Genomic DNA, 27,457 nt, shown 5'->3' with positions numbered 1-27,457 from the left:
TCTGGGATGTGATGAGGACATCTACAAGCTGGTAGAGGAGTTCTACTATTTTTTAACGATCGTAACTTAGGGCTACGATGACGACGACTGTTATTGGCTCCACAAACTGATCCAATCGAGAAGACTTCAGAAGTACCCAAAGTGTGATATACAAACCTCGTTGATCTTGACAGACATCTTGGTGAACTTGGCTATTAAAATAATATAGGCATTTAATAAAATACAGCACATTTGGTTATGTTTTTTGCATTTTTATTGAAAAATATGGTTTTATTTTTTATTTCCTGCTTACTATAACGTTCTTACGATAAATCACATTCATTACAAGAACAACAGTAACGAAATATAGAAGAAAGCAAGTACAATCGGTCGGTTTGGTAGCTATTTGTAAAACTCGATCGTTACCTTAAAAACGACCAACTCACAACCCAGAAATCCCGTACGATTAATGGACGGCATCGGAGTTTCAGGCTCTTGAGTTTTGTTAGCGGTCGTTGGGCCAGGAAGCGTATGATTTTTTGCTCGTACCAAAATCCCTTGCTCAAACATTCATGTCACACGCATTCGTCGCATTCTCGTAGATCCTAGGGATGTGTTTCTACATACATACATTCATACACACACATACACACAGGTGCACCTAACACCTATCTCATTGGCACCTTTTGTTTTTTAATATGTTGATCGCTGCCGACCGCGGCACCGCTACCAAAACTGCGGCTGCCGCTGCTAGATTCATCAGTCCAGACTTAGCATAGTAAGCGACGTGCGTCATTTGCTTCGATCTCCCGTAACGCCCGCCACCGTCGACAGGCTGGCCGCACTGGTGGTGGCCGTAACGGCCGGGCTAACCGTTCGGCTACCCTCGCCCCGGCACCGTTTCACGAAGTACACCGTTGGCATTAGGACGGCCAGCAGTAGCCCCACACCGATCAGCACCCACTGCACCACGTCCAGCAGGCTGAGCACCTTCATCAGACTGTCGTCGATCAGCTTCACCATGTCCTCGTTCAGCGCGATACCTTCGTCGATCCAGATCACCGGAAACAGGGTCGGCTGCAACCGGTCGGTCAGCTTGATCGCATCGATCCGCCGCAGGAACATGTTGAACTGCACCCTTTTGCCACCGTTCAGCGGTGTCCCGGTGTACTGAATAAATGGTATAAATATACAAAAGGAATCGTTTAGCCGTAAAGTATGGCAACAGATGGGTTTAGTTGTTTGTTAGCGACACACACAGGCCTCGGTTCTACTTACCGGTTCTACGTCTACGAAGATCTGATGCCGCTCCGGCTCAGGGTCCATACCGTCAATCAGTGCGGTGTACTCCTCGGCAACACCCAGCATATGGGGAAGCGTTAGAACGACCGGTGCATCTAGCAGGGACGAAAGCAAAAGTCGTAAAAAATTAACAGTCAATTAATCACTCACGGTTTTATATGTCTATTGATTGAGTCAATCAAAGCCAGCCTTTATCGAGATGGAGAGACTGGGGACAGGGACGGGAAGAAGACAAGATGTGACGCCATTTGCATTGATTCTAAAGGGTAGGCGCGCAAACGAAACGATTTGGCTTACGAGACATCAATCTTACAGGCGCAATATTGAGGAAGTAGGAACTGATGATGGCGAAAGCGAAGGTTTTATGCGTTTTCTTCTTCTTCTTCTTCTTCTTCTTCTTCTTTTTATATGACCATAAATGACATCTTCGTAGTCACTTGTTGACCTCAATGTGTTGGGTAACTTTAGGATTAATATTTTCCGCTAAATCATTCTCCTTCGGGAGTACGCTTCTTATAGGAATCGAACCGCGTCCGTGCTTTACAAGAGCCGGCGCGTGTACTATTCGACCATTGGCCTGTCCGATAAGATCACCCGTCTGATATGAGTGTAGTTCCACCTTATCCATCCGCAACATGGCCAGAGATCAAACTGATTCCCATCAATAGAGCAGAAACCCGGCTAGGCTCATCTTAATTAACTCCTATTAATCGATGACGCGACGATCGCACGATAACGAAGTGTTACTAATGACGCCTATAAACCCGTTAGGGTTCAGCATAATACACCGCGACGAGTCAATGGTAGAAGTCGTGACTGCTATTTAAAGAACCGCCTGAGGAGAAGGAGAACGGCGCTAGCAAACGATCATATGTTAGATTCGCGACTCACGACAGAACGATCTTCCGACGCTGTGCAAAGCTGCCAAAAATAGCGCACTAATCGAAAGCTCACAGGCGTCATGCGGACTCGATCTTCATCTCAGTGACTTGTGGAAAGAGACACCCAGCTCGGCACCGTCCCTTGCGTAAAGCGCCGTCTTAAAGTGTCGGCTCTCCGTGAGCATCGAGCGATCAGGCAACGAGCACGAGAGCGGCAGATGCGCTCAGCAAAAACAGTCGATGCGCAAGCTTCCCGGCGCGTTCGTTGCCGCAGCGAGAGTTAGTTTATGCTGCGCAACTAACCGCGATTGACTGCGTCTCCGGAGTGTCTGTCTGGTTTGTGTGTGTGTGCCTGGCGTGTCTCTGTGTTTGTGATGCTGTGCATAAAGTAACGGCCCCCGCTAGGATATGATGCCGCACGTCCTGATCGTCGTGCTGAGCGTGATCGTGAGCATCGCGGCGGGCAGCGTGCGCCACTGGACGCGCTGTGAAGTGGCCCGCGAGCTAGCGCTCAAGCACGTCCCGGAAGAGCAGATCGCCGATTGGCTGTGCATCGCCGAGCAGGGTGCGTCGTACAACGGGTCGGCCGTGAACGCGCGGTTCAAACATTACGGCGGCAGTGGCTATTACGGGCTGTTCCAGCTCATCGACCGGTACGCTTGCGCCCGGTACGGTTCGATCTGCGGGCTGGCGACGTGCAACCTGCTGCTCGATGACGAGCTGGACGATGACATTGAGTGTATGCTGAAGGTCCATGCGGCTTACGTGCGGGAGCTGGGCGATGGTTTCGCTGCGTGGCCGATCCACGCGACGGCATGCCGCGGGGTTCGGAAGATCCCGTTCGAGGACTGTATCGATGAGGAGGTCGTGCGGGTGCAGGAGTACTTTAAGCGCAAGCGTGCGAAGGCAAAAAAAGCGAACCTTGTGCAGGCGACGGTCGGGAAGGTGTACGAACGGTGCGAGCTGGCGATGGAGCTACGCGATCGACATCGAATGCCGATGGAGCAGATCGCAACCTGGGTGTGCATTGCGTACCACGAGAGTCGGTTCAATACATCCGCAGAGGGGCGTCTCAATGCGGACGGAAGTGGCGATCATGGGCTGTTTCAGATCAGTGACATCTACTGGTGCTCGCAGGATGACCATCGGCCGGGCAAAGCGTGTCGCGTTACTTGTGCCGCCATGAGGGACGATGACATTGCTGATGATGTGCGGTGCGTTAGGACGATCTACGACGAGCATCAGCGCATTTCGGGCAATGGCTTTCACGCCTGGACCGTGTACCGACCGTACTGCGAGGGACGGGAAGCAAGCTTCGTGCACAACTGCTTCGAAGGGGAAACGCATCCAACGACGCAGAATAAACCAAGGCCCGGGATTGTTGCTCCAACGACCATTCCGACCGTCCCGAAGAAGAGTTTGGCGGAGGTTGGCAAGGTGTACGATCGCTGTGAGCTGGCGAATGATTTGCTGCACAAGTTCCACCTGCCGAAGGAGCAGGTTGGTACGTGGGTGTGCATTGCTTACCACGAGAGTCGGTTCAATACATCCGCAGAGGGGCGTCTCAATGCGGATGGAAGTGGCGATCATGGGCTGTTTCAGATCAGTGATATCTATTGGTGCTCTCCACCGGGCAATGGGTGGGCTTGTGGAGTGAGTTGCGATGCGTTCTGACATCAGTGACGATGTGCAATGCGTAAAGACGATCTACGAAGAGCATCAGAGACTGTCTGGGGACGGGTTTAATGCCTGGTCAGTGTACAAGCCCTACTGTCAGCGTGATGCGGTGAATACGTTCGTTCGTGGTTGCTTTGGAGAAGAGGTGGACATTGCCCATCCAGTGACGGTCCCACGACCTGCCATCACAGCACCAACGAGAGTGCCCCAGACACGCACGTCCCCTGGCAAAGTGTTTGAACGCTGCGAACTAGCCCAAGAGCTTCACCGACAGGGTCTTTCCCTGGAGCAAACCGCAATCTGGGTGTGCATCGCCAAGTATCAATCGAACTTCAACAGTTCCGCGCTCGGGTACGGCCCGAACGGTGTGCAGTACCACGGTATGTTTCAGCTGAGCGACGAGTACTGGTGCTCGCCGCCCGGTCGCGGTTGGGTTTGTGGCATCAGCTGCGCCCAGCTGCGGGACGCCGACCTCAGCGACGATCTTGGCTGCATGCAGTTCATCTTCGAGGAGCATGCGCGCATTTCCGGCGATGGTTACAACGCCTGGGCAGTGTATCAACCGTACTGCCGGGGGAAAAGCGACACCATGATCGAGGGGTGCTTCGAGGAGGGTGAAAATGCGATCGTTCCCACACCACCGACCACGAGGCGGCCGATCGCGCCGCCGAAGAATTTCCCCCGCGGCAAGGTGTACGAGAGGTGTGAGCTGGCACGGGAGCTGTACTATCGGCACGGGCTGCCGTACGACCAGATCGCCACGTGGGTTTGCATAGCGCACCGGGAGTCGAGCTACAATGTGTCGGCGATCGGGCGGCTGAACGCGGACGGCAGTGAGGACCACGGGCTGTTTCAGATCAGCGACATCTACTGGTGCTCGCCCCCCGGGAAGGGATGGGTCTGCGGGCTGTCCTGTGCCGATCTGGAGGATAACGATCTGGCGGATGACGTGGAGTGCATGAAGACGATCTACGAGGAGCACACGAGGCTGTCGGGCGATGGGTTCAACGCTTGGGCCGTGTACCGGCCGTACTGCAAGGGACGAGCGGACCGGTACATTGACGGTTGCTTCGAAGATCCCGACGATACGACGACGACGACAACGGCAGCGATCACGACAATGCCAACCACCACGCGATCGCGCACGACAAGGTCACGGACAAGTACGACAAAGTTGCCGCGCTGGAGTACGGTACCTCGCACGACCACCATCACAGCCACCACCACCACCAAGGTAAGGTCTACACAACGCCAGACAGTAAAAACAAGCCGCCCATCCACCGTCTCGACGACGGTGCCCCCTTCAACCACAAGCCTGTACGAGTTCTATCTGAACAACTTCGGCCGCCGTCCCGCCGTCAGCACCGCCGCGCCGGTGTACACGTTCAAACCGTTCGCTTCCCGGCTGCGGGCAACCGAAAGCACTGCCACCGAAAGCTCGTCAACGCTGTCCACCGCCGCCACCACACTGCCACCGGTCGTGACCACTGCAAGGTTTAGTGACTTTAATCGCTGGTTTCAGGCCGGTTAAACGCAAACGGGGCGTTTAAAACGATCTTCCCAAAGTAGACTCTAAATGCGTCTGTTCGGTAGCACCTTTTAAAAAGATAAATAAATCTCCGCTCGTTTTTATTTGTTGCTTTCTATACAATCAAACCAGTTTGTGACATTTAGCGGGAGAAAAAAAAAGATCACTTGCAGCAAAGAAATAAATCCCACGAATGAATCACGCCAAAAAAGGAGATGGGTTTTTGATTACAGGCTACGCAGCAGACAACAATTCGTACCAGTTCCGTTCTTTATGCTTTTGGGCGAAGGGGGTTGATTTGCATAAGTTGACACCTGCCGGCTCGGTAGAAGATCACTCATCGCTGGTTTCGTACATGATGCGACAGGAAATTCCCCATAAATAGGGACCAAATGTTGGTTTGATGACGTTAGAGCACAAGATTTTAATCTTATTATGGGAGACTATCCATACATTACGTAACGCGCATAAGTGAGAGGGCGTAGAGGGTTTTAGGCCCTTTTGGCATAATACAAAACAATATGTTCCATCAATTTAATTTTGTATGCAGGTGAAATTATGCAAAAACTTCATGCAAAACAGCAAAAACTCTTTAAGCCTGGAAAAGTATCAGCAAACGTCAATTCGTTGCTTCCTTGATAAAGTGTAGTCATGTGTATATTTTTAAATTAACTATGAAGCTGTGAAACGTAAATAATAGTTTTAAACGATGTTTCCAACATATAAACAGTTAAAAATTATAACATATAAAAAACGGGGTATTTTTTGGACGTACCATTTTCCAAATTATCAAACCAAAATGGAATCGAGGGGGTTAAAAGAGGCATGGAGCCTAACAGTTACGTAATTTATAGATGGCCATTATCTTCAGCGATTCATTTTGCTCAACTAGTCGTGAAAGAGCATGAAAAACATAGTTTTTTTGAACGAGGAACACTAAATTATTATTTTGTTATTTTACGTAATTTATGGATGACCCCTTAAGATCGTAAATCATTATCTTAAATCGTTGGGCAGTATTTGGTGGCATACGGTCATGTGCAGGCATTGATAAACCGAAGAATTATTCTTGAATCACAGCTCCACCGTCACCAGTTTGACATTTGGTGAGGTTTTACGAGAGTTCTTTCCCCTGCTGAGCAAATGTTTACACACCTTGAGCCAGACAAACAATCAGCCAAACGATCGGTCATAGCCGGTGTGCCGGTGCGCGTTTGAATGGCGCATTATAAAGGCGCATGTGTGGGAAAAATATCGTAAAGCCAAAGTTCAATCAGTCCGACCCGTTGAAGGCGCTGCTATCGGTGATCTTACGATCGATGTAACGCGATCGCGATACGACATAATTTGTTGCAAAAAGAAAAAAAAACGAACATAAAGGTGGCGAACGTTATCGGCATACTCAGCCGGTTGCGTTATCTATATTGACTGATTGTTTGCAAAAGTTAGAGCCCCATAAAACATCCCCTTCTCATGGGGGAAGGTACGTGACTAAGCCTGTTTTTATCACACAAATAAATTGAGAATGCATCTAGAAAAAAACTGGAAACACCCTTTCAAAGGTAAAAATAGCAGTAGCAGCGTGGAACTTATTTAACCTGTTCCGCAGGTTTTTCAGGTACGCATAACTTTAAATGGCACCACGCACGAGCCGTTAGAACCGTAGGGGCAGTGAACGTGTGCAAAGTGTTCTCACACCCACCGATCAGAGGGATTGGCAGGCACTAGGGAAGCTGTTGTAAATTAGTTTGTTATCGTGTTCGATGCTTTGTGTGATTGAGATCTGACGTAGTTGTACTACACACCGGTGGATAAGGAAAGCCGATTTGATTTGAGCAGGTTTTAAGTCTTTGATTGTTTACAGCGCATCAATGGGGCGCACGAGATAGTGCCGATAGCCGCCTCAATTAAGTCAATAACTATATTTCATCTTCCAACGCCTCATGCGTTGAGTGGCGCAATAATGGCATGAATGGCGTTCTGGCTGCAAAAACGTTCCCCTTTTTTGTATCGAACAATCAAGCGTAAAACGAAACAACACTTAACACGAGCGATCGAGTGGAAAATTAACCAGATTGCACTGCAATAATCATATTTAACAGCAGCCGTTTCCCCTTTTTCAAAAGATAAAACATGTTCTACCGGTTGTAAGAAGGCGACAAACTCGACTCACCGAAACAGTTGGACAGGTCCAGTGCACCCTTGTACAGGCAGCCGTTGCTTTTAACGATCGACTTCGGGATCTTGTTGACGCAGTAACAGTCGTTACCGTATTCGGGTCCTATTTCGTGCAGGAAGTTATTGTCAATCTCGTACCGCAGCGCTGGGATGCCCTCGTACGAAGATGAGCCTGTCAGTTTAATGTCTACTGTGCTGCAATTTCAACGAGGAAATACATTTTTAATGTTAAAAAAGGATCTTTTGAACTAGAATTGCATACATTTAGGCGTTTATTCGAATTTTTTTTCCTACAACGCCTAAATTTATGCAATTTAGTGTACATTTTCTAGCCTTACCGGCAGATATCCGTGCTAAAGATTGTCATCCTTTCCACCCCGTTTCGGAACGGTGGATAGCCCGAACCGTCCGTTCCGTGTATCTTGTTGCAGGACGAGGACAGCCCGCTGCTCCGATTGTTCCACACATCGAGCGTCGTTCGGCCGTTCCACAGCTCAATCATTTGCGTCCTGGACGGATCCTTAATGCCCGTGTTGATCGTGAACATGCCATCGTCCGTCATGTTTTTCTGCAAAACAAACACAACCCATTTTAAGTGTTAAATATCCACAAAACTGTTCCACAAACCGTCGCCGCCACCTACATGGCTGAAGAAGGAAAACCGCAAGCTCCCGTCCGGCATGGTGCGAATCGTTTTGGTGTTGCGCTTCTCGATCTCCTTGCAGATTGCCTTCGCGATGCCGATCACGTTCACGCAGAACGGCACACCATCGAACAGGAACTGTTTCGGCGTCGTCCGCAGGAACATCGTGTCCGGCCGGCCAAAGATACGGTTCAGCTCGACATTGATCAGCCGCAAGCTGTCGTACGTTTCATCTTCGGCAATTTGCAGTATCGACTGCACACGGTGAAAGTGTCGGCGAGGGCGGCGAGTATTGGCACACATTTCGTAGAGCAATTTGAACCAAGCAAAATCATGTTTTTGTTTTTTTGCAACGGACGTACGAGTGTGGGCGTGTTGCAGTGGCCGGATCGAATGCAATGCAATTTGTCCGTGCCCGCGCGTAACGGACATGTCAATATGGGTGAGCAGGAGACAAAGAAGTGAATAAAAACAAAATTACCGAATAAATGAGATGAACGGGAGGAAAGAAACGAGTACACGAGCGAACGAATCGAATGAGAATGGGTGAGAGTGGATGGTGACACATGAGGCATGTCATGCGTGCCGGATGAAAGTGATCTTACACACGGGGAATAGTATTGGGAAACGTTCGGTTTTAGTGTGTTAGTCACTTGGAGGTTAGTAAATGGACAAAAAAGTACTTAATCAACTTGATTAGTTTCGTTAAATTTTCGTTAGTAAGAGTTAGTCAAAAACGGACCTTCTAGGAAGGAGATGGAGTGGTGTGCGGTTGTGTTGTTGGTGGATTGAGGAGGGTGAGGATACATGGCAAACGATTTGACTCGTACACTGGTGAATGTCATGACGAACCTGAGGTGTCGCGGTGTGCCCGACGCAAAGGAGCGCAAACGAGCAGGTCCGTACCGAGATGCAATCGAATCTAGGTCAAACGAGGGATTAGAAAGTGAGGATTATAAGTTACCGACAGGGGGCGCGTTTGCAAATTCTACGCGTCGTGTTGAAAATACCACACAAAAGACTTCAACGCCCGGTGAGCAGTTGTAAGTGACGAACCCCCAAGTTCAAGAACGATGCCGATGCGACCGTTTGCTTCGGTGATGCTAAGTTTCCGGCTGAGCCCACTGCGCAACGCACCAACAAGTCGTCTGAAGCGTATTGGAGCGTTCGAGAGGCTTTTTGTTTGTTTTAAAGATTGATTAAAGTGTGCTCGCCGCGCTTCAGTGGACACTGAGCGGACGTGAGACAGCGTCATCGTTGTGTTTGTGTTTTAAAATGATGAAAAATGATTGTAAAAACAAAACCCCTACACTACCCTTGGATGCATGTTCGTAGTTTCGTAGTGATGGTGATGGTTCTGTCGCGTCGTGTCTTGTGCACGGTGGCGTTTTGTGTTTGAAATCTGATCGGATCGGCGTTCGTGGCGTCGGAGATGGATGAGTTTGCGAATGAGTTTGCGGGCATGAGGCTTACAGGCAGCGTGGAAAGGATGATGGTGTGGGTAAGGAGACTAGAAGATCGACTACAAGAAATACCGATGGAAGGGAGGGTAGGTGAAAGGAGCACCAGAGCCACCGAACACCGATTAGATTCCGCCACCCGAATCCCGCTTTTTGATGGATTATGCACACAAAAATCAGGAAGCCACACAGACACACGCACACAGACAACCAAAATACAAACACAGCAGCAGAACATTTGCCAAATGGTAGTATGGGAAGGTCAAAATACACACAAAAGACTACACAGAAGCAGCACAGAGTTGAGCTGGAAAGGACTGCCACTGCCAAGAGCCAAACTGGATAGCACACCGCCGGCTCAAGGACGTGTTACAGTGCTATCCCGTGAGCCTAGCCTAACTGCAAAACAACCCTTCAAACAAACGCCTATCCCGGCTACAGTGGGTGCTAAATTTATGCACGCGCAATATTAATGACAATACATGCGGAACGAACGATGATCAACGCCAACAACCCAGCGAACGTGGTTAAAGACTAACAAAATCTCATCATGATACGGTATGAGCGACAATAACATAGGTTGGTGGAGATGCAGATAGTATGATCAGCGTATGAAATGAAACACATCGAGGAAGGAGCAGAAGGAAGGAAAAAATGCACGTAAGCTAAAGCGAGCGCCACAGCGACAGCGCGGATCGTAACGAAATGAATAAATGAAAACCATTTACTTGGATCGGCGTGGTGCGCTCGATGATCCGTTTAATGACTCTAACGACGGGAATTTTTTCGAGTGTATTATTCACGTCCGATCGAAAATTGGTGATCGTTTCCTTTGCTTGGTTATCGATTATTTGTAAAATGCTCTGAAAACAAGAAGAAAGACACAGAGTTCAGAAGAGTGGACAGGGTGGAAAATAGGGCGAGAAGAACGAGAACAACAAGGAGGGAAAAACGAGGGAAAAGTAGAAAAGAGTAGCTTAGAATAGATAATAAAAAATAGTAATAAAAGTACATGGAATTAAACCAAAGAAATGGTACGAAATGAAAACAAAACATAGCAACATGAAATGAAGCGAAAACTGGTAAAAGATCCTTTTTACTTCTGCTTAACATGTACGAATTCGTCCAATTATTTCGTTGGGTTTTGAAAAAGGTGCATTTGAGGTGTTTGCATACCATTTATGCTTATGCGCACAGTATGATCGCATGCAGTTCACAAAGTGTACGAGTGTAACGAGTTTTTTTGCAGGGGATAACAAGGATTGAGGATTAGCATCAGGTTGTTGTGGATTAATTCAGGTGTCAGGATGTGTTTTGTGTGTGTGTTCAGTGAGTTTGTTTTAATATGTTTGTGGAGGTTTAAGTTAGTATTTTGTGTAAATAAAAACTGTACAATATGTAAGCTGGTTCCTATGAAGAGAACGCTTCTGGAACGCTTTTCTCAGCGGTGGGAATCTTCCATTGCAAGGCAATAGGACGGTATAGTAAACAGCTTGCCCGTTCCCCTACTTACGTTCATGTGCATATTCAACACCGTCAGTTCGTCGTTCTCCGTCAGCGGATAGGACGATTCTGCATCGAACACGTACATCTGCTGCTGGCTGAAATGGACCTTCGAACGATCCCTGCTAAACCGTACATTATCCTTTTGTCGGTATTGGCTGCAAAATGTTACAGTTTTTGTTACGCAAATCGCACAACTATTCAACATCCCCCCAAAAAATGAACGCTTGGTTTGCACTACTTACAAGTAAACGTACGGTCCCACCTCGACCACTTTTGGGCGCCGGCCCTGCATCACCTCGTACGGGTTGGTGACGTTGAATATGTACACCTTAAAGTCTAGCGGCTGGGGCAACGCCTCCCAGCGCTTGTATTGATCCGTGCCCTGCCGTAGCTCTGTGGCCTGCAAAAGGAAAGCAAGGTGTGTGTGAGAAAGTGTAAGAAAGTGTGTTATTCGGGGCCAAGGATATTCGACCGTCCTTGGCCGCCCTAATCGACGTCTTCATTCTATCGCAACCCTGACCGCGTTTTCGAGAGCGATGGGAGAATAAAAGGAAAATGTCACCGCTAGTTCGTGCCAGTGGCCAATTAAAAGAGCTTTCCCTCGCCGCTCGTTATCAGTGCCGCGTCATCGCGGGCAGATGATTGCGTACATCGGTTTGATTGCTTACTTTCACGATTACGCTCGAATGGAATGATTGCTTCACGTCCGAATCGAATCGGAAGAGAATAGTTTTCCCGCTTTGACCTGTGTTTTGCTGTCACATTGCGTGACGGAAGTCATCCTAGTACGTGGGAGTTATCAGTCGCAAGCATCTGATCTGGTAGTCGAGCGTGATGCATGTTTAATAAAGTGGAGCAATAGTAACGAGCAATAGTAAGTTCTAAGTATGGAAGTTATTACCTCGTTTGTATATTTTTAGTGTATATTCTGATAAAATGGAATATGTTAATGTTCTGACAAGTATATTTGTCTACCAACATAAGACTAATAATAAATTAAACGAAGAAATGTTTTGAGGAAAATTAAAAAAAAAACAGTAAAAAGCCTTAGCAAAGTCTTGAAATCCCCAGCAAATCCTATAAACACGCTGTATCGATAAACAATTAAATCCATTTTGAAACATAAACACACACGCAATGATTTATCGTTTGTGTCTCGCATTCATTCTGTAGGCTACTGTATGTATGCATGATGTTAATCGGATTGCCTACCTTCAGGCGTTTTAGTTTTACAGGGCTACTGGTTATCGTTAGGGCCTGAATGCTGGGGCGTGTTTCAACTCAATGAATGCGTTTATCGACAATATTTCCGTCACGTTCGGTTCATGAACTGATTGAATAATTTATTAACAGAAACACTTACAACAAGGATACGATTGTTATCCGTAGCGATAGGAGTGGGTTTTTGGGAATGTATAGGCGTCTGGTTGATTCCATGAAACACGCGAGATAATTAAGGCCAGTTTGTTTGTTTTCCGTTATGAGGAAGATTGCTTCTCTGTTATCTTTCAAACGATGGTTAGTTTGATAAGTCCTTAATGAGAGGGACTGTAATTGGTTTATGAAGCTAAAAGTTCAAACACATCAAATATAATTAGTCTATACGATCATTTATTTATTTTTAATATTGAAACAGTATAACACAATCGATATAAAACAATCTAATCCAAACTTCAATCACATTTGTCGACAGTTGAAACCAGAGACATCATAAAGCACATTACTTTCCCTTTTTTTGGCGATAGTTAAGAGAATTCACAGACAACTCAACCTCGCTTTCGAATGCAACTCGAACTGCATTTTGAAGGACGGAGGAAATGGTCCTTTCCAAGCTTCGAAAAAAAAGAAACAACTTTCGATTCTCGGGATGTTGAGAAAAGTGGGTCACGCCAAAATAAAACGGGCACAGTGGAGTTGAGAATGGAAGCTTCCGACCAGTGATGAATTGCAAGCGACTTCACTGTGTTTAAAGCCAGCGCATTTGATTACCGCCCTTTACTTGTTTGAAGTTGAGGAAACACTCAACGTATTGTGCAATTCTATCGAATTTCTCCCATTCCCTTACAACATCTTCAAACTCCAACCGCAGCGACGATTCGTCTCGTTCGATCGAGTCCGCCACAGCAAACACCGATCGGCACTAATTGCAGCCGCGAGTGAGAGTTCGAACCGTGGTAGCGTTTGAAGCGCTCACCCGAAGGAAAGTCTGCCGTCTGCTGGTGGCGTGAAAATTGACCACTTTTCCCTTCGTCATCCGGGGTGAACCGGATAAGTGCAACGACATTGTGACGAAAGGGAAACAATTTGCTGCTCCCGGAATTAAGCCGTCCAGGTGGCGTGGTGTGGTGAGACAGCCAGGAGGCTTAGACAGGGCGACAGGCCGCAGTAGCAGTCGTACAGTAAACTCCTATTTTTGCTAAATGGAGGAACCTCCCGGAGGTGTTTGCTACACGTCCGGCGTGTTAGAAAGTTTTGCATTTTCTTCTCTCACCGGATCGGTTGAAAGTTGTACCATCGGGCATCGGTTAGTGGTTCGAACAGGTTGTTTTCTTTGCGGCTTTGTCCTTTTTGTCGCCGGTTATAAAGCTATCATATAATGCGTGACCAAAAAGCTAACACTAAATATTCAATCAATCAATCAAGCAACGGCACAGGTGCATCGAAGCGGAAAAAAGTGTCACAGGAAATGTGTTCCGTTTGCGATGGTATCAAATTGCTGAAACAAGAGCAGAGTGTATTATACAACGAACAGCTTACTTAACCCGAACAATCCTATCCGCATTCCGTCCTTGCTAGATCGTGCACGAACGGATACAGCCTTAGCGAAGTGTGTTTACGCAACAAAATTTTCCATAAGTATGATGTTTTAAAACAATATCCTCCTTCTCAATTTCCCAGAACACATTACAGATCGTTTCGATCGATTCGAGGAAATATATTAACCGTAATTGATGTGGGAAAAATACTAACATTCTCAGTGAACAATTACGGTGAGTCATATCGCTACCACACAAGTTCTCACGAATGAGTCCATTCCGTACTAAACCGTATGTATATATTCATTGTTGAGGTTTACAACAAAGAAAATGATATTAATATGCTTTAAACTCCAGTATTCCAGCTCAACACACGCAAAGAAAGTGTCCCAATATTGGTGTTAGATTTATTATGCCTTTCTTTTCTTCATTGATTTGCATATAAAGCATAGCTTGGAGTGATCATCTTGTTCGATCGTGCTCCACCCAAAAAAGAAAAAAACAAGGAACGACCAAACCTTCGAGTGGGTGGTCAAACCTGTTTACCTTTTTAGCATACGAAATGATGATGACGATGATCACACACAATGCTAGAAAAATCCAGCTCAGCATAAACGAGAAAGCATCCCAGCCCCCTATCAGCGTGAATTTGGCAGCTGATAATTGAATAAAGCCAACAAAAGCTGCATGATTTTTCGTTTGTATTCAAATTTGACAATATTGAACGTGCAAAGGTACGCTTTCAAAGTGCTCAATTAACCCAGGTGCTTAGTATCAAATCGTCCTCCCGGGCAAACCATACACAACAAAAGACAATCTATTAACGAAAATGATGGTGATCAGTTTTAAACCCGCGTCGAACCCACCATAGAGGCACGCGGCAAATGCAACAAACGAGCATTAAGCAGAGCCATTGCCGCCCCAAAGCGTCACCGAATTCGCCTTGACAGTCGTCGGCGGTGTAGGTACATTTGATTTCGGACTTTTCAGCGCGTGTAAGCCGTGATTGAGCCGTGCGCCTACGCATCGCATTGGGCAAGAACAAAACACACATTCGAGCAACACACGAAACCACCGTTTGATATGCAGCGTTGGTGAAAACGGTCAAGGTTGCGCGGGAAGGCGTATGTAGCGCGCGTTCAGGCCCGCGTTCGATCGGTGGTCCGTTCCAATAACGCACGTCCCGGCCGCGCATCGATCGTTTGCGGTGCCGTTTTATGCGGCTTGGGCAAGTGCGACAAGGTGCCAGCGAATTAGTGCTTTGGCTGTAGAAGGAGGCGGAGTAGGAAAAAAACCACAGCAGCAAGTTTGTTTTGCGGTAGGAAAACAATTGACCTACCGCCGGCAACCGGACGCTTTTGGGAGGGAAAAATAACACATCAATCCGGGCTAGGTCGTGCAATGCACGGCAAGCTCAGCACTTTTTACAGTTGCGCGGTTGAAGTTTTACTCCGATTTTACAAGCCCATCAAAGGGACACAATAATGGACGCCCGTGTCGGAAGGGTTTAAAGCGACAACATTTAATGTACACTTGGAAAATCGGCGTAATAAATCTTTCTTGATTCACTCGAAAAAACATTCTTCGACAGGTTTCTGATGCTTTTCAAGGGGAATTGTTTCGAGAGGAAAGAAAAAAAAACAATGTACAAAACGGATGCAAATGATATTTTAATAGTCAATTGTGACGATTTGTACTGCTTGGAGGAGAAGGTAAAAAAACGCCACAATGAGAAACGTTTGCCGCCCACCAGCCCAGCTTGGGGTCAGCTGGGATGAGAAATAAAACTGCAAGAAACGGCAACAATCGCATTCACAGGACTGTGTTACGCGCCATACCTTTCAGCGTTGTCTAGCAATGCTGCTGCTGATGATGATGATCGTGTCGCTTAACCTACCAAAGATCGTACACAATGATATCAAGCAGCAAGCGAAGTTTCGAAGCAATGGCTAGTGCAATCGAGCTTTGCAAGATGTTAATTTATAGGACGTGTTCGTGGCTTTTCAAGCTGAAAGACAAACAAATCGTTTATTGAGAAACGTTGCAACATTCTTCAGAATAGTGTCTCAAGTAGGGAAGAAACCATGGTGATCTTTCCGATCTAGCTTGAACAAGATCCTGCTAATGTGGGAGGTCTATGCGATCTAAGCGTAAGCAAGCTTGACATTATGCTCGATCTGGCACATTAATATGAAGTTATGCAACATGTCCGGCGTACGGTTTCGGTGCCCTGCCAGCCTATCAAGATATTGCGTACTTTCAATTTTTATTACCAAGCACCAAAACCAACCAGCGCTCAAATCACAACGACATTCCGCCAATGTTTATGGACAGGTTTTTTTTGTTGCGTTTTCACGATCATGCAAATGCTGTGCGCACGTGCGTAATTGTAGGAACAACTTTTCCTTTCTGTTTTTTCCTCTTCGTCTGCACACAGTGTGCAGGTGTGATTGTGGAAGGAGTGGAAGGGAACGTTGAAGTGTGTAATATTGATCGTACACAAAAAGGTGTAAACAATTGATATAATATTGAGCTGTTTGATTTATGTTGTTAAATAGAAAGACTGAAGCAAATTGAACGGGGGTTCGTGTCTTATTATCAATTTATTGGCATTGAAGTCTTTTGTTAAAATTTTGCAGCATGTTTTAAATTATCCGTTAGAAAGTCTTTTTTGAAGCAATTCTAGCATACTTGAAACTGCAAAATATGTATTATATAATAATGCAATAAAATTCAAATTCAAATAATGCATACCAATCAAACCAATTACATAAAAACACCTGCTGTATCTTCCCGCTCTAATCAACCACCGTAATTACCATAAAATCCGCCTCAACCGTAAGAAAAAAGATAAATCACTTCACACAAAAGCCACATCACACCGTCTGGATATCCGCATTACTTCATTCTCGCTATTGCAATTCCGGCAGCAATCAACTTAATCGATCTGTTTTACTATTGCTTCTCCGGTTGCTCCAACGATAGCCCATATGTTGATCTGCCTCCGGAGCCGAGGTGTAGGCATGATCAAGGGTACACCTTTGTTCGAGCCGAGGATGGGAGTAAAAATAGAGGGAATGACCGCTCCCAAAGCAAACAGGAAAGCCTCCCAATGCTCGTACGATAGACGAGCAAGCGCAGAAAGCGCCAGCAACCATCCGGGACGTTTGCCGTGCAAATTATGAGTGGTGCGGTTTGTTTAGTGGCTGGAGAAAATGTACCCTTTTTGTAAGTGCTACATTGTGCGAAGTGAGGTGTGCCGCCGCCGTGAGGTGAATGTACGATTTGAGTAAATGTGAAAAAAGATGCGGCCTCGTGAGCTAAATTTTGGAGGTGGTGATCAGGTTTTTAAAAGTTTGGTGTGATGAGAGAAGCTATATGAATGGAGAGCAATATTCATCGATCATGATCAAAGGGGCTAGTAGCGAATGGGGGCAGATTAATGATCGATCAGGAGAGTTTCTAGGTCGTAGCAATCCCTTGAGGAAAAGTTGAAAAAAGGTAAACTTATTAGGCTAGGCTAGGTAATGGCTAAACTTTTAAAAAATCTTCAACAGTTCCTTAATTTGTCTCTTTGCGCTCCATCAAACCCAACACACTATCAAACGATGTTGATATACACGGAAATATTTTCGCTGAAAATAGAAAAAAGATTAAAAACCACTCCGTTCTCCAGCCCTAATAATATCCCCGACCAGCAGAAGGCTGCAGTTACGAGGTCGCACGTGCTCACAAGCAGAGGTTTAGCGCGTTTTAATTAGTGTCATTTATTAGTGCACTTTAAGACACTGCACGAGTCACATCACACACAACCACTGCTGCTGCTGCTGCTGCCGTGTCTGTACCACATACCTTGAGCGGTTAGTGTCACATTTTCTTACCAGTGCAAATACAGACTGCGAGCGATTCTAGACAAAATGAAGGCAAACAAACGGGTCATGATCTTGAACTGGCTCGGGGGAGGTTTTTTTTTCCCCGGCGTAGGAGGTAATCTGCATTGCAAAAGATTATCCGCATCTCTCTCCCCTACCGATCGGAAGCGATCTTGAACTTCACACAACAAACGTCAGCACAACGTCGGCTTGAGCGTTGAATCAATCGAAGCATTGTTTTTGTCTCGCTGTAAAGCTTACTCATCTTTCTTACGTGGAGGTAAGAAAAAAGGGGAAATAATGAATTGTGCTTGTCAACCGTATGGTTCGGTGACGCTTAAATTGTTCTTTTACCTACACAGCAAACCTATGTTTTCTCCGTTTTTTCGGTGTAAGTGTGCTTTACGGAAATAGGAAACCTAAACAATGTACACAAGGCGCCTTGAAGTGATCGTTGGGCTGTGCTATGTGTTTGGTTTTCAAGCTAACACACTGTCAAAGATCATCCCACTATTACTCATTCGTACCGCGAAGCTTGGGGCGTGACTTAAAGGGAACGGAACGACGGCAGATGTAATTATTGCCACGATAATTAAGTTCTCCCCAACCCTGACCCTGTACAATGCACCGCGTTCGGAAGTAAGGACACCATTTCTTCCTGTCCAGGCCGCACCGAATCACACCCGATTGATTGAGGCTGCAAGTTCGAGGTGGAGGTTAAAGGTTTGGCAATGATTAGAAACACTAAACCACACACAGAACGCTTCCACTGACGTCAATACGGGGAGTGCAAATAAAAGAACGGGAGAAGGCAGTGGGAATAAATTACTGCCATAGATGACAATTGCGTGAACGGGTTGGTGGGTATCGGCATACCCACTCTCTACGTATTACACAGATCATATCGTACAAAATCCCCATTTTACGCAACAGGAAAATGTGTTTGAACTGTTCCCGGGGAGTACATCTGCTCTCACGCGAGAGTTGGGAGGGCTGGTGTTTGAGTAGTTAATAATTTCCAGTTAACACCTGGCCACAGCAGTCGAGTGGTACGGGAGTGTGCAAGCAAGCAGTGTAAATATTACCGATTGGGAATATTTGAAATAGTTTGGGTAAATAACGATCGAGAAGTAGTTTGTCTTCATGCGATGATGTGTGGTCGAAAGGGGGAAAAGAAGACAACTATTCTCACAGCTAAAAGACATGTTTAATATGTCTGCAATGTTCGGCAAAGATTGTCAAGTTCAAATTTAAGTTGGGAATACTTCAGTTATTTTTAATTTGACAGTTACAGCTTTGGAATCTTGAATTGGTAATATCGTTCCAAGTATTGCCGAATTTTTATAAGCAAAATCAATGAAGGCAATGAAAGTTTATGTTTAAATTAAACGTGCATGTTAATAATAATAATAATTAAAGCCTCTTTTTCTTAAGAAACAAAAAAGTTATCAAACTAAGTTCCTCAAAATATACCGTCAAACATTTAAAGTAAATAAATAAATATTAGTCGTTATATTCTTTAACTACTTAAAAACAAATAAAAGTGTGATAAGTGTACTAATTATGTCTATAGCACCAATTATAACGAACATTAGTTTTGCTCTATAACAGTCTATTCGTATTAATAAACAATTGATATATTTTTTATTTCAAATATGATGATTTGAAAACATCTGTGCTTCATCAGTTCCATGCTGGTCACTTCCGTTTATTAAATTTCACCCTTTTAAAATGTTTTGCCAAGATGTTTGGTATCTCTTACCGTTTTGCTAAGAGCAGCACTGTAGGATATTTGCGATTTTCAAGCACCTAACCAAAATTTTATCTCAAAATCATCATTTTGGTGCAAAATATTAGTTTTTTAACAACTTCACATCAACATTTATCCTTGAACGATAATTAAGGCATAATTGGCCAGAAGTATCTTCAAGATAGTTGAGCAATGGCTACGATTCTTCATTTAAACCAATTCAAACAGACTACCCTGATTTGCGCTCCTCTATGTCTCGTCTTTTCAGCACGAACTGGCTTGGATATAGTTTCCAAGTGAAGAAATATGAAGGATTGTCAAGAAGTATGAAGTGTGTTCAAAAAACGGTATTATCAGTAGAATAAGACCCTAACATTTGATGCCGCATGAAGTAATACGCACCACAAGCGTACCGGCCGAGTTGGGTGAGTCGGAGAGGGGGATGGAATATGCTCACTCTTCGTTAACAAAAAAAGAAAAAAAAAAGACCCTAACATTTGAGAAGGATTAGCCCCATCAATGGTGTGATTAATTGAGCGTGGATATCAATACAACTAGTGTTACAAAACGGAGATTTGAAACTGTTGTTTTTACTAATTTCATGGTGTCCATTGATTTATTTACTGGCAAAGTACTTATTATTACTTGATTTGAGTTAAACCATTGTCACAAATTGATTTTAATGGTGTAAATATTCACGATAATATTCAGCTATAATAAATATTCAATTCAGCGATAGTAAATATTGAGCTATAATTGATAACTTGAGAAACAATGTTTAATCGATATTTTCTATTATTTCGATAAACACTAAGTCAAAATAAAAAAAACTCTCTTGTTCTACACATTACAGGCTTCAAGAAAACTTATAGACTCTTAAAATGTTACTCAATACTTATTTTTAGAGGAGTAAAATCGGTATCGGAGTAAAATTGGTACACTTATGGCTCTTATGGCACATCCTAGAATAAGTAGAAAGATAAACAATGCTAACGAAAACTTTATGTGATCTCTCTCTCTCTCTCTCTCTCTCTCTCTCTCTCTCTCTCTCTCTTACTCTCTCCCTCTCTTTCTCTCTTCTAAAATATTTGTAATCACAAAAATGCCTCTAAAATTAACATGTTTGAAAGACATTTGTTTTAGCTTAGAGGAAGTTGACACTATCCTCAATTAGTATCTTAGTATCCCAAAATTATTTTCAAGCTACTGACGAGATAAACTTGCTATTGAATAATTTACAATCTTATATGGTACCAAATTTATATTTTTATTATTTTATTTTGAGTATACTTCAATTTTTTAAGGGTTTTATTTCTACACATAATCTCTGCGTCTGTTGTAAAGCTCATTACGTCAAGAGCTACATTTATTTAGCTAATACCATTCCTTTGCCCTTCATCTCACTCCTAAGATATTCGCAATCAGTTACGGTGCTTGCAAAAAAAAACAAAAACCCACACCTCACACTACAAAACCGCATCACTTCCTTGCGCTGTTATATGAATTCGAGCGTATACAATTTAGCTACCCCGGTTTTACAGCACACCGTCACTTGATTCGATGGTTCGATTGCAGATTTGATTCGCAGTGTCTGTGCAGCTGTCCTGGTAATAATTGAATATTGACCGTGCGCCAACCATTGCGCAACGCGCGTCCGCACGTTGATGCCAACTCACAAAGCCAGCAGAAGCAGAAGAGCTTTTTGGAGATCTCCTCTCCATTTGAAAGCGTAAATCTTCAAGAGGTTTCCGTGGACGAGTAGTGGAAAGGAACAGCAAACAAAAAAAAAGCCTGGAGACTTGTTTTAGGCAGTCATGCCACTTCGATGCGCAACCTGGGTAGCTTATCGAGCCTTTTTTTTGGGGGGGAGGCTAGACTTCATTTAGTGTAAAGTGACTTGACGTAGTTGATGACGACGATGATGATGCTAAACTGAAATATCACGATGATATTTTAGACGTTTCTTCTCGCATCTGATGCCGCGTGGACCAATTCTTCTTCGCCTGTTTGAGCGGTTTTTTTAGGGACACGGACGCGTTATGTAAACGTTTGCAGGTACTAGGCAATGAAGAGACCGTCCCGAAAGAGGCATGGATCGATCGTGATCGGTACGATGATGGTGGAATCTTCGCAACACGCGGTCGACCCGCATAAACGCCACCATGGAATAAGGTCGGTGAGCATATCATTTTCGGTCCCCCCTAGCCCGGAATGGTCGCTTATTAATGACCGTTTCGAGCCGATATTAATGAACCGTGGCATACATTTTTCCAAAAGTCAAATCCACAGAGGGCAGATGATGTTATCAAGCGGAGAGGAGGGAAAAAAACGAACCAAACTGAACGTCACCATGCAAACCGCAAAAGCTCACGTACGAACCGGAAATGTACTCTGTAGGGCCGCACTGCAGGGTGGCGGTGAAAATGGAGAAAAGCCGTATGTGCGTGGCTGTGTATCTGATACAATTGAGCAAGGTCAAAAACCACAACGGGCGAGTGGAGGGTGCACACGCTCTAACGGTGGATGGATGTTTATCACATGCACACGAGCAGAGCACCCGACCGAGCAGAGCGGAGCAGGAAGCCGAGAACGTGTCTCGGAGCTTGGGGCAAGGTAATGTGCCCACCTGTTTCGGGGCTGGACACGCCGGTTTGCGTAGGCACACCGGTGAGGCAGAACTAGTGCGGATGACCTAGAGAATTGATGTGCTTGTTTTTTTGTTCCTAATCTCATACTTAATATCGTTCGCTCTGTTGGGACATGGCACTTACGATACGATAAAGCGCTAATAGTGTTTGTCCTGTTATAATAAAACTGCCCGGTAGGTACTGATTGACAATTTGAACAAGCTATTTATTGCAAACGGAGAGAATAATATGGAAAATCACTAATGAAAACCATTTTTTTCTAACGCAATATGGGCAGACATAATGCCGCCAGCATTCAGACATATTCGAGTTATTTTGTACAAAAACCGGAGTTTGTTCCTTTATATTTTTATTATTTTAACGTAGAAACTGTCTAGTTCCGAAAATTTGACATTCTTAGTTTGTATTTTATTTACCAAACAAGATTAAAACGTGGAACTATCCCTACAACCCAATGGCCCAATCACTGAAAAGTTTGGAGACCCTCTCAATCGACTATCAGACTGCTATCGAGGAAGATAATTTATTCACCTGTTCAAAATGCTTAAAAGCCTACATATACTAAAGCTGTTATACACCACTACACACCGTGAACCTCTCAACAAGAAACATAGTCGTTGGCGCTTAATTTTGCCATAAAATCGTCCATTTGCTGGCCTCTAGGATCTCTAACGCACAAATTTTTTGAAAGTGTGTCTCAATTTTAGCCTCTAAGGCACCAATGTTTGCCTTTTTATCATCAAGTTTAATATCTTTGGTATCTAAGGTGCTTAATGTTTTAATTGATTTCTGAAACTTTGTAGTAAACCATTCATCAACTGATGTAGGATAGTTATAAATTTAATGAATCGCAGTTGATAACTAACTATTGTTATTCCAATTTTGAATGAATGATGCATTTTCTAATATAAAACTGAATAATGAATGAGTTCAACCATCTTTTGTAATGTTACCTTTAAGCTATGAATAATAACTTTAAATATTATAAACATTTCTTCTAGATGTAATAATTGTTGCTTTGCACACAAAAATGGATACGATGGAGGCTTACTGTGTAAAATAGGTTAGTTAGGGGTAATAATTAGCGGTAACTTCTTTAGATCGTATTGATTCTCGACTTTATCTAGACCTTGTTTCTGTTATTATTCCAATCAAGACATTGCTTCAAGACATTGAAGCAACTATTGCAATCACCACCTGGTTTAGGACGTTATTTTGTGCGTAGAGTCTAAAAGCAACGTCGTAAAAAAATATGGTCCATAAAATATCTAAAATAGACCAATCTAACTTCTTGTCTAAAATTTTTATGCGAATTTTATTCCTTTTTCATTTATGTCTACAAAAGTGCCCCGTCCCGTTCAGTCGAGAAATTTCAATATAACCAACAGTTTTTCCAATGCAAATTAGCAGCAAAGGTGTGGTTTGGGAAGTATGCCAGTGTTTGCAAATGAAAAGAACAGGATTTTGCGTGCCATAAACATAATACACGAACACGAAACTATGCCATCCCAGGAAATCAGTATTCATAGTTCGATAATCGGGCTTCTCTTTTGGGGAAACATTTTGATGTCACTTTTAAATCGAGAAGAATATTAGAAACAAATTCCAAAACTCTTCCTCTGTATCTGTATTCTGTAAATAGTCCTGCCGATTAAAAACATATCCCCAGCCAATGCCAAAGCCAGCACATTAATCTTTCTTTTTTTCCTCCTATCTCTCATGTTTTAGCCTTGATGTTCCTTTGTCACTTCCCTTTTTCTTCTACCTGGCTACTAGCAGCTGGCAATCGCTAACGAACCAACCAACAATTTCCAAACTCCCTCCCCGCTCTCTCGAAAGCTTACCTCAATCACTTTCTCGTGCACGGCGCGGGGGAACACGACCCAGCCGAGCAGGGCGCCGGATACGGCCATCATCGCACCGATGCCGGCCCAGATCAGAGTGCATTGCACCATCTTTTTGGATGGATCGCGGTGTGTGCCGCGGTTGGCACCGTGACACCGTTCACTGCACTGGCACAATCACGAGCACAAACGCCACACAGACCAATACCACGATCACGAATCACGACACACACACACATACACTGCACTCGATCACTTATAATCTTCGCCTGCTGGCGAAGGCGTCGTTGACTTTTGTTGATTTACTTGTAGATCAGCAAGCTGATGGAATCACCTCCCTCCGTTCGCTACTCACAACTGGCTCGTTGAGGCGTTGCGGTTGGCTCCATCGAGCTGCAGCTTCCAGTGTTTGCACGGTACTTTTTTCACAACACTGTATGGCGGATCACGTGCGATCGACGTTGTAAGACAGGACGCAGGAGCGAACAGGGAGAGAGAGAGTGGGAGAGAAGTGGAAAAATAGTAAAGTAAAAACAACTGCAAACCACTGTCAGGCGAGTGATAGGACTGCGAACCCTAATAGCTCAAAAAAAAAAAAAAAAAAAAACACATGGAATCTTTACGATCACTCCACTCACAAGCATTTGCCTAGTAAATGAGGTAATCGTGACGCTCAAAGGACACATTCATAGCGGGGACTTTTGCTTGCAAAAAAGAGCACTATAAATGTAACAACAAATTGTCGTCTGGCGGGAAGGGCTCCACAAACATTCCTCGCACAAACATTCTAAACAAACAAATAGCCGAATGCAGTTTGCTTGTCAGACATTCTCGGCTCACTTGATTGTACGGGGGGTGCCTGTTTATTGCCACCTCGGTTCACTCTCGCTGCCTTTCTATCAGACCTTGACGCCAGACGACGAACTCGGGTTAGCAAGCGATGAAACAAATCGAATAATAAAAGTCACCACACAAACACACCAACTCCGTACGCCGACCGTGTTTGTGTGGAAATTTCCTTCCACTATATGCCACCGCTCCCCACGCGTTAAATTATTCGTTTGCACATTTCCTCGTTTCCACGGTGTGGCGGCGAATTCCAAGCGAGGACGCCACCATTTCGCACACGTGCTCTTGCATCCTTACACTATGCGATTGCAAATCTTAGTATGCGTTGCCGATACACTGTCGATACGTAGTAAACAGGGAAAGCTTCTGGTACTGCACTATGAAGACTACGAAAAGCTCTCTCGAAAGCAACCCAACCACTATGTGCTTCCTTCCCTAGAGTACGTCCCGGGCACCACTTACACAGTACAACGCGTGGTTGTCGCTCCTTCTCTGTAAGCAAACACGTTTTTTTGTGTGTATGTGTATGGGGGGTAGTGTACACTGCACTAGCGGAGAGCGCGCGTACGAGCGCCAAAGTTTTAGGTCAGCCGCGGTTCGCGTCCGTTGAGAAACTGACAGGCCGCGTCCGACCGAGAGCCACACGGAGGTTTTGGATGGTATCGGGGAAAAAAAAAGCGACCGACCGTTCGGCTCCTTCTCAATCATGGTCTCGGCGTGTGACGGCGGCTGCTCCCTTCCAAACCCGCAAACGGCGAGGTTAGTTTTGTGGTGTTCGGGCAGCGTGCCGCCGCGTTAGTTCACCGCGCAAATCAAAACAAGTAGTATAGGAAACCAAACACCAACAACAACAGCAGCGAACTTGCTGACGACGACTAAAACCGACGATCAAGGCGAACGGACCCGACCGCTGTTGTGTGGGCAGTTGAGTGTGTTTGTATGGGTGCTTTGTTTGGCTTAGTGCCACTGTAACCGGTAAGGAGGTTGTTAATCAAACCGGGCGGGACGATGATTGTGTTGTTACTAATGTAACGCTACGCGAGATTTGTCAGTTGATAGTGAACGGCGAGAGAGAAATACTCTCTTGGATATTTTTGTGTTTACTTAACGAAATTATCTAATGTTTCTCCTCCTTTATCTTTCTCTTTTTACTCGTAAGTAAGGTGTTGTACTGTGCCGGTAAGCTTCAGCGCTTCAGGCTCTAGGTTTGGTGATAGCAATGAAATCATCGCCTATCACACTGTTATGCTAATTTCAGACTCTCGTCTCTTGCATGACGTATAGCTGGAATTTGATGATTTTACTTTATTTTATTTTCTTTCTTTACTTTCGTCTAGATTATCCTCTTGTTTTGAATTACACTCTTTTTGGGTGGTCTAAACGTTGCAAGAGGTGATTTGCAATGATCATTTGTAGCAAAGCTTTGTAACAATGATAATATAAAAAACAAAATTATTATAGAGTAAATGTACCAATAGTGGTGCAATTTGTAGTGGTACCGATGTGTTTTAATGGATTTAAAGTGTCAGGAAGGACAATTTCGGAATATTTTAACATTTTAACATATATTTTGAACATAGCAATTGGAATATGTTTTATCTTCGCAATTACAACCATTTTTACCATGAAACACATAAATTTTACGAAAAATACATATTTTTGTGACTGCTTCGTTGTACTTATAATGGTGGTATGGTTCCTACAGTCGTCGTATTGTGTTCCTATAGTGGTGGTAAACAAAGATGCCTCAAAAACAGTTTATAATATCAATGGAACTTAATTTTGAAGCTGTTTTTGTGTGAATAGCAAGTATTACTGCCATAATATTGATTTCTTGCGTAATTTGATTATAAATTTGAATGATGAAAATATTGACTAAAGTACTGAATAACACCTGTCTTCAACCCATACCCAGAAGAGTTTGCTTGATTTAAAGTCGATTTTTCACTCAGCCAGATAAGCAAATTTTGGCCTTTGTTTGGTAAATTACTAACAGAAAACTTATTTCTGTTGCTTATTTTAATGAAAAAAGTACGAAATGTTAAAAATGTCATGTTTTTATTGATTTAATAAATAAGACTATAGGAAGACTATAGGAACATGCCTATTTTGCGTACCTATAATGGCACTATCGTAAAAAACACTTAAAAATACGTAAATATGGTTAAAAGGCAATACATTTAAAATAAATAATGTCATTTGATAACAATTATGTTTAAAAAAAAACTAATAATTGCGTTTTTATGTGGTCATTTAGAACGTTAACAAAAATATGAGTATCGTTATGAAATCCTAAGGATTTTGGAAAAATGTTTAATTTGGAACACATTTCACAAAATAATAGATTTTTGGGTCATTAAGTATCGGAATGGCCCCATTTAACTTATAAACCCTTTGTTAAAGGACAGAGAACATTTCACACTAACATAAATAACTTAATTACTTTTAATTTACAATAATTGGAATGGATCACTTTTGGAAATGGAAATTTTATTCCAAAATGATGAACCAAAATTTTAACTTGTTCCATTAGTTTTCTCATGTTCAGGTTTTACCATATGAATTTTTTAAGTTTAAAAGCTAC

General features: G+C 44.1%; 2 protein-coding genes across 5 annotated transcripts; one reads left to right on the top strand and one right to left on the bottom strand.

Moving 5' to 3' along the window:
- Positions 1 to 239: 239 nt before the first annotated feature.
- On the bottom strand, positions 240 to 25,498 carry LOC120893389 (sensory neuron membrane protein 2). 4 transcript variants are annotated; one of them, XM_040295226.1, is made up of 10 exons: positions 25,336 to 25,498; positions 24,025 to 24,457; positions 11,397 to 11,554; positions 11,162 to 11,309; positions 10,377 to 10,511; positions 8,189 to 8,443; positions 7,884 to 8,113; positions 7,541 to 7,740; positions 1,258 to 1,376; positions 772 to 1,149 (listed from the first exon to the last, which is right to left on the bottom strand). In XM_040295226.1, exons 2-10 carry the CDS (start codon positions 24,133 to 24,135, stop codon positions 772 to 774), a joined length of 1,734 nt encoding a protein of 577 aa, XP_040151160.1. In that variant the 5' UTR covers positions 24,136 to 24,457; positions 25,336 to 25,498. The 4 variants fall into 4 exon arrangements, with proteins under 4 accessions (XP_040151164.1, XP_040151163.1, XP_040151160.1 ...); XM_040295227.1 differs by lacking the exon at positions 25,336 to 25,498 and adding an exon at positions 24,865 to 25,139; XM_040295230.1 differs by lacking the exon at positions 10,377 to 10,511 and having other exon boundaries at positions 240 to 1,149.
- Positions 2,428 to 6,736, top strand: LOC120893388. Its single transcript, XM_040295225.1, is given in 2 exon segments — positions 2,428 to 3,832; positions 3,834 to 6,736. Coding segments are annotated over 2 exon segments (2,799 nt in total). The 5' UTR covers positions 2,428 to 2,570; the 3' UTR covers positions 5,371 to 6,736.
- Positions 25,499 to 27,457: the final 1,959 nt, after the last annotated feature.

The sequence above is a fragment of the Anopheles arabiensis genome, chromosome 2, assembly GCF_016920715.1.
Source record: "Anopheles arabiensis isolate DONGOLA chromosome 2, AaraD3, whole genome shotgun sequence".
Lineage (NCBI taxonomy): Eukaryota > Metazoa > Arthropoda > Insecta > Diptera > Culicidae > Anopheles > Anopheles arabiensis.
This window is presented reverse-complemented; position numbering and strand designations above follow the sequence as displayed.

Excerpts from the sequence above, each read along its gene's own strand:
- LOC120893389 (XM_040295226.1), bottom strand. The coding sequence starts at position 24,135 with ATGGTGCAATGCACTCTGATCTGGGCCGGCATCGGTGCGATGATGGCC. Across the intron at positions 11,555-24,024 it reads TGCACGAGAAAGTGATTGAG|GCCACAGAGCTACGGCAGGG; the intron begins GTAAGCTTTCGA and ends TTCCTTTTGCAG. Across the intron at positions 1,377-7,540 it reads GGACCTGTCCAACTGTTTCG|ATGCACCGGTCGTTCTAACG; the intron begins GTGAGTCGAGTT and ends CGTCCCTGCTAG.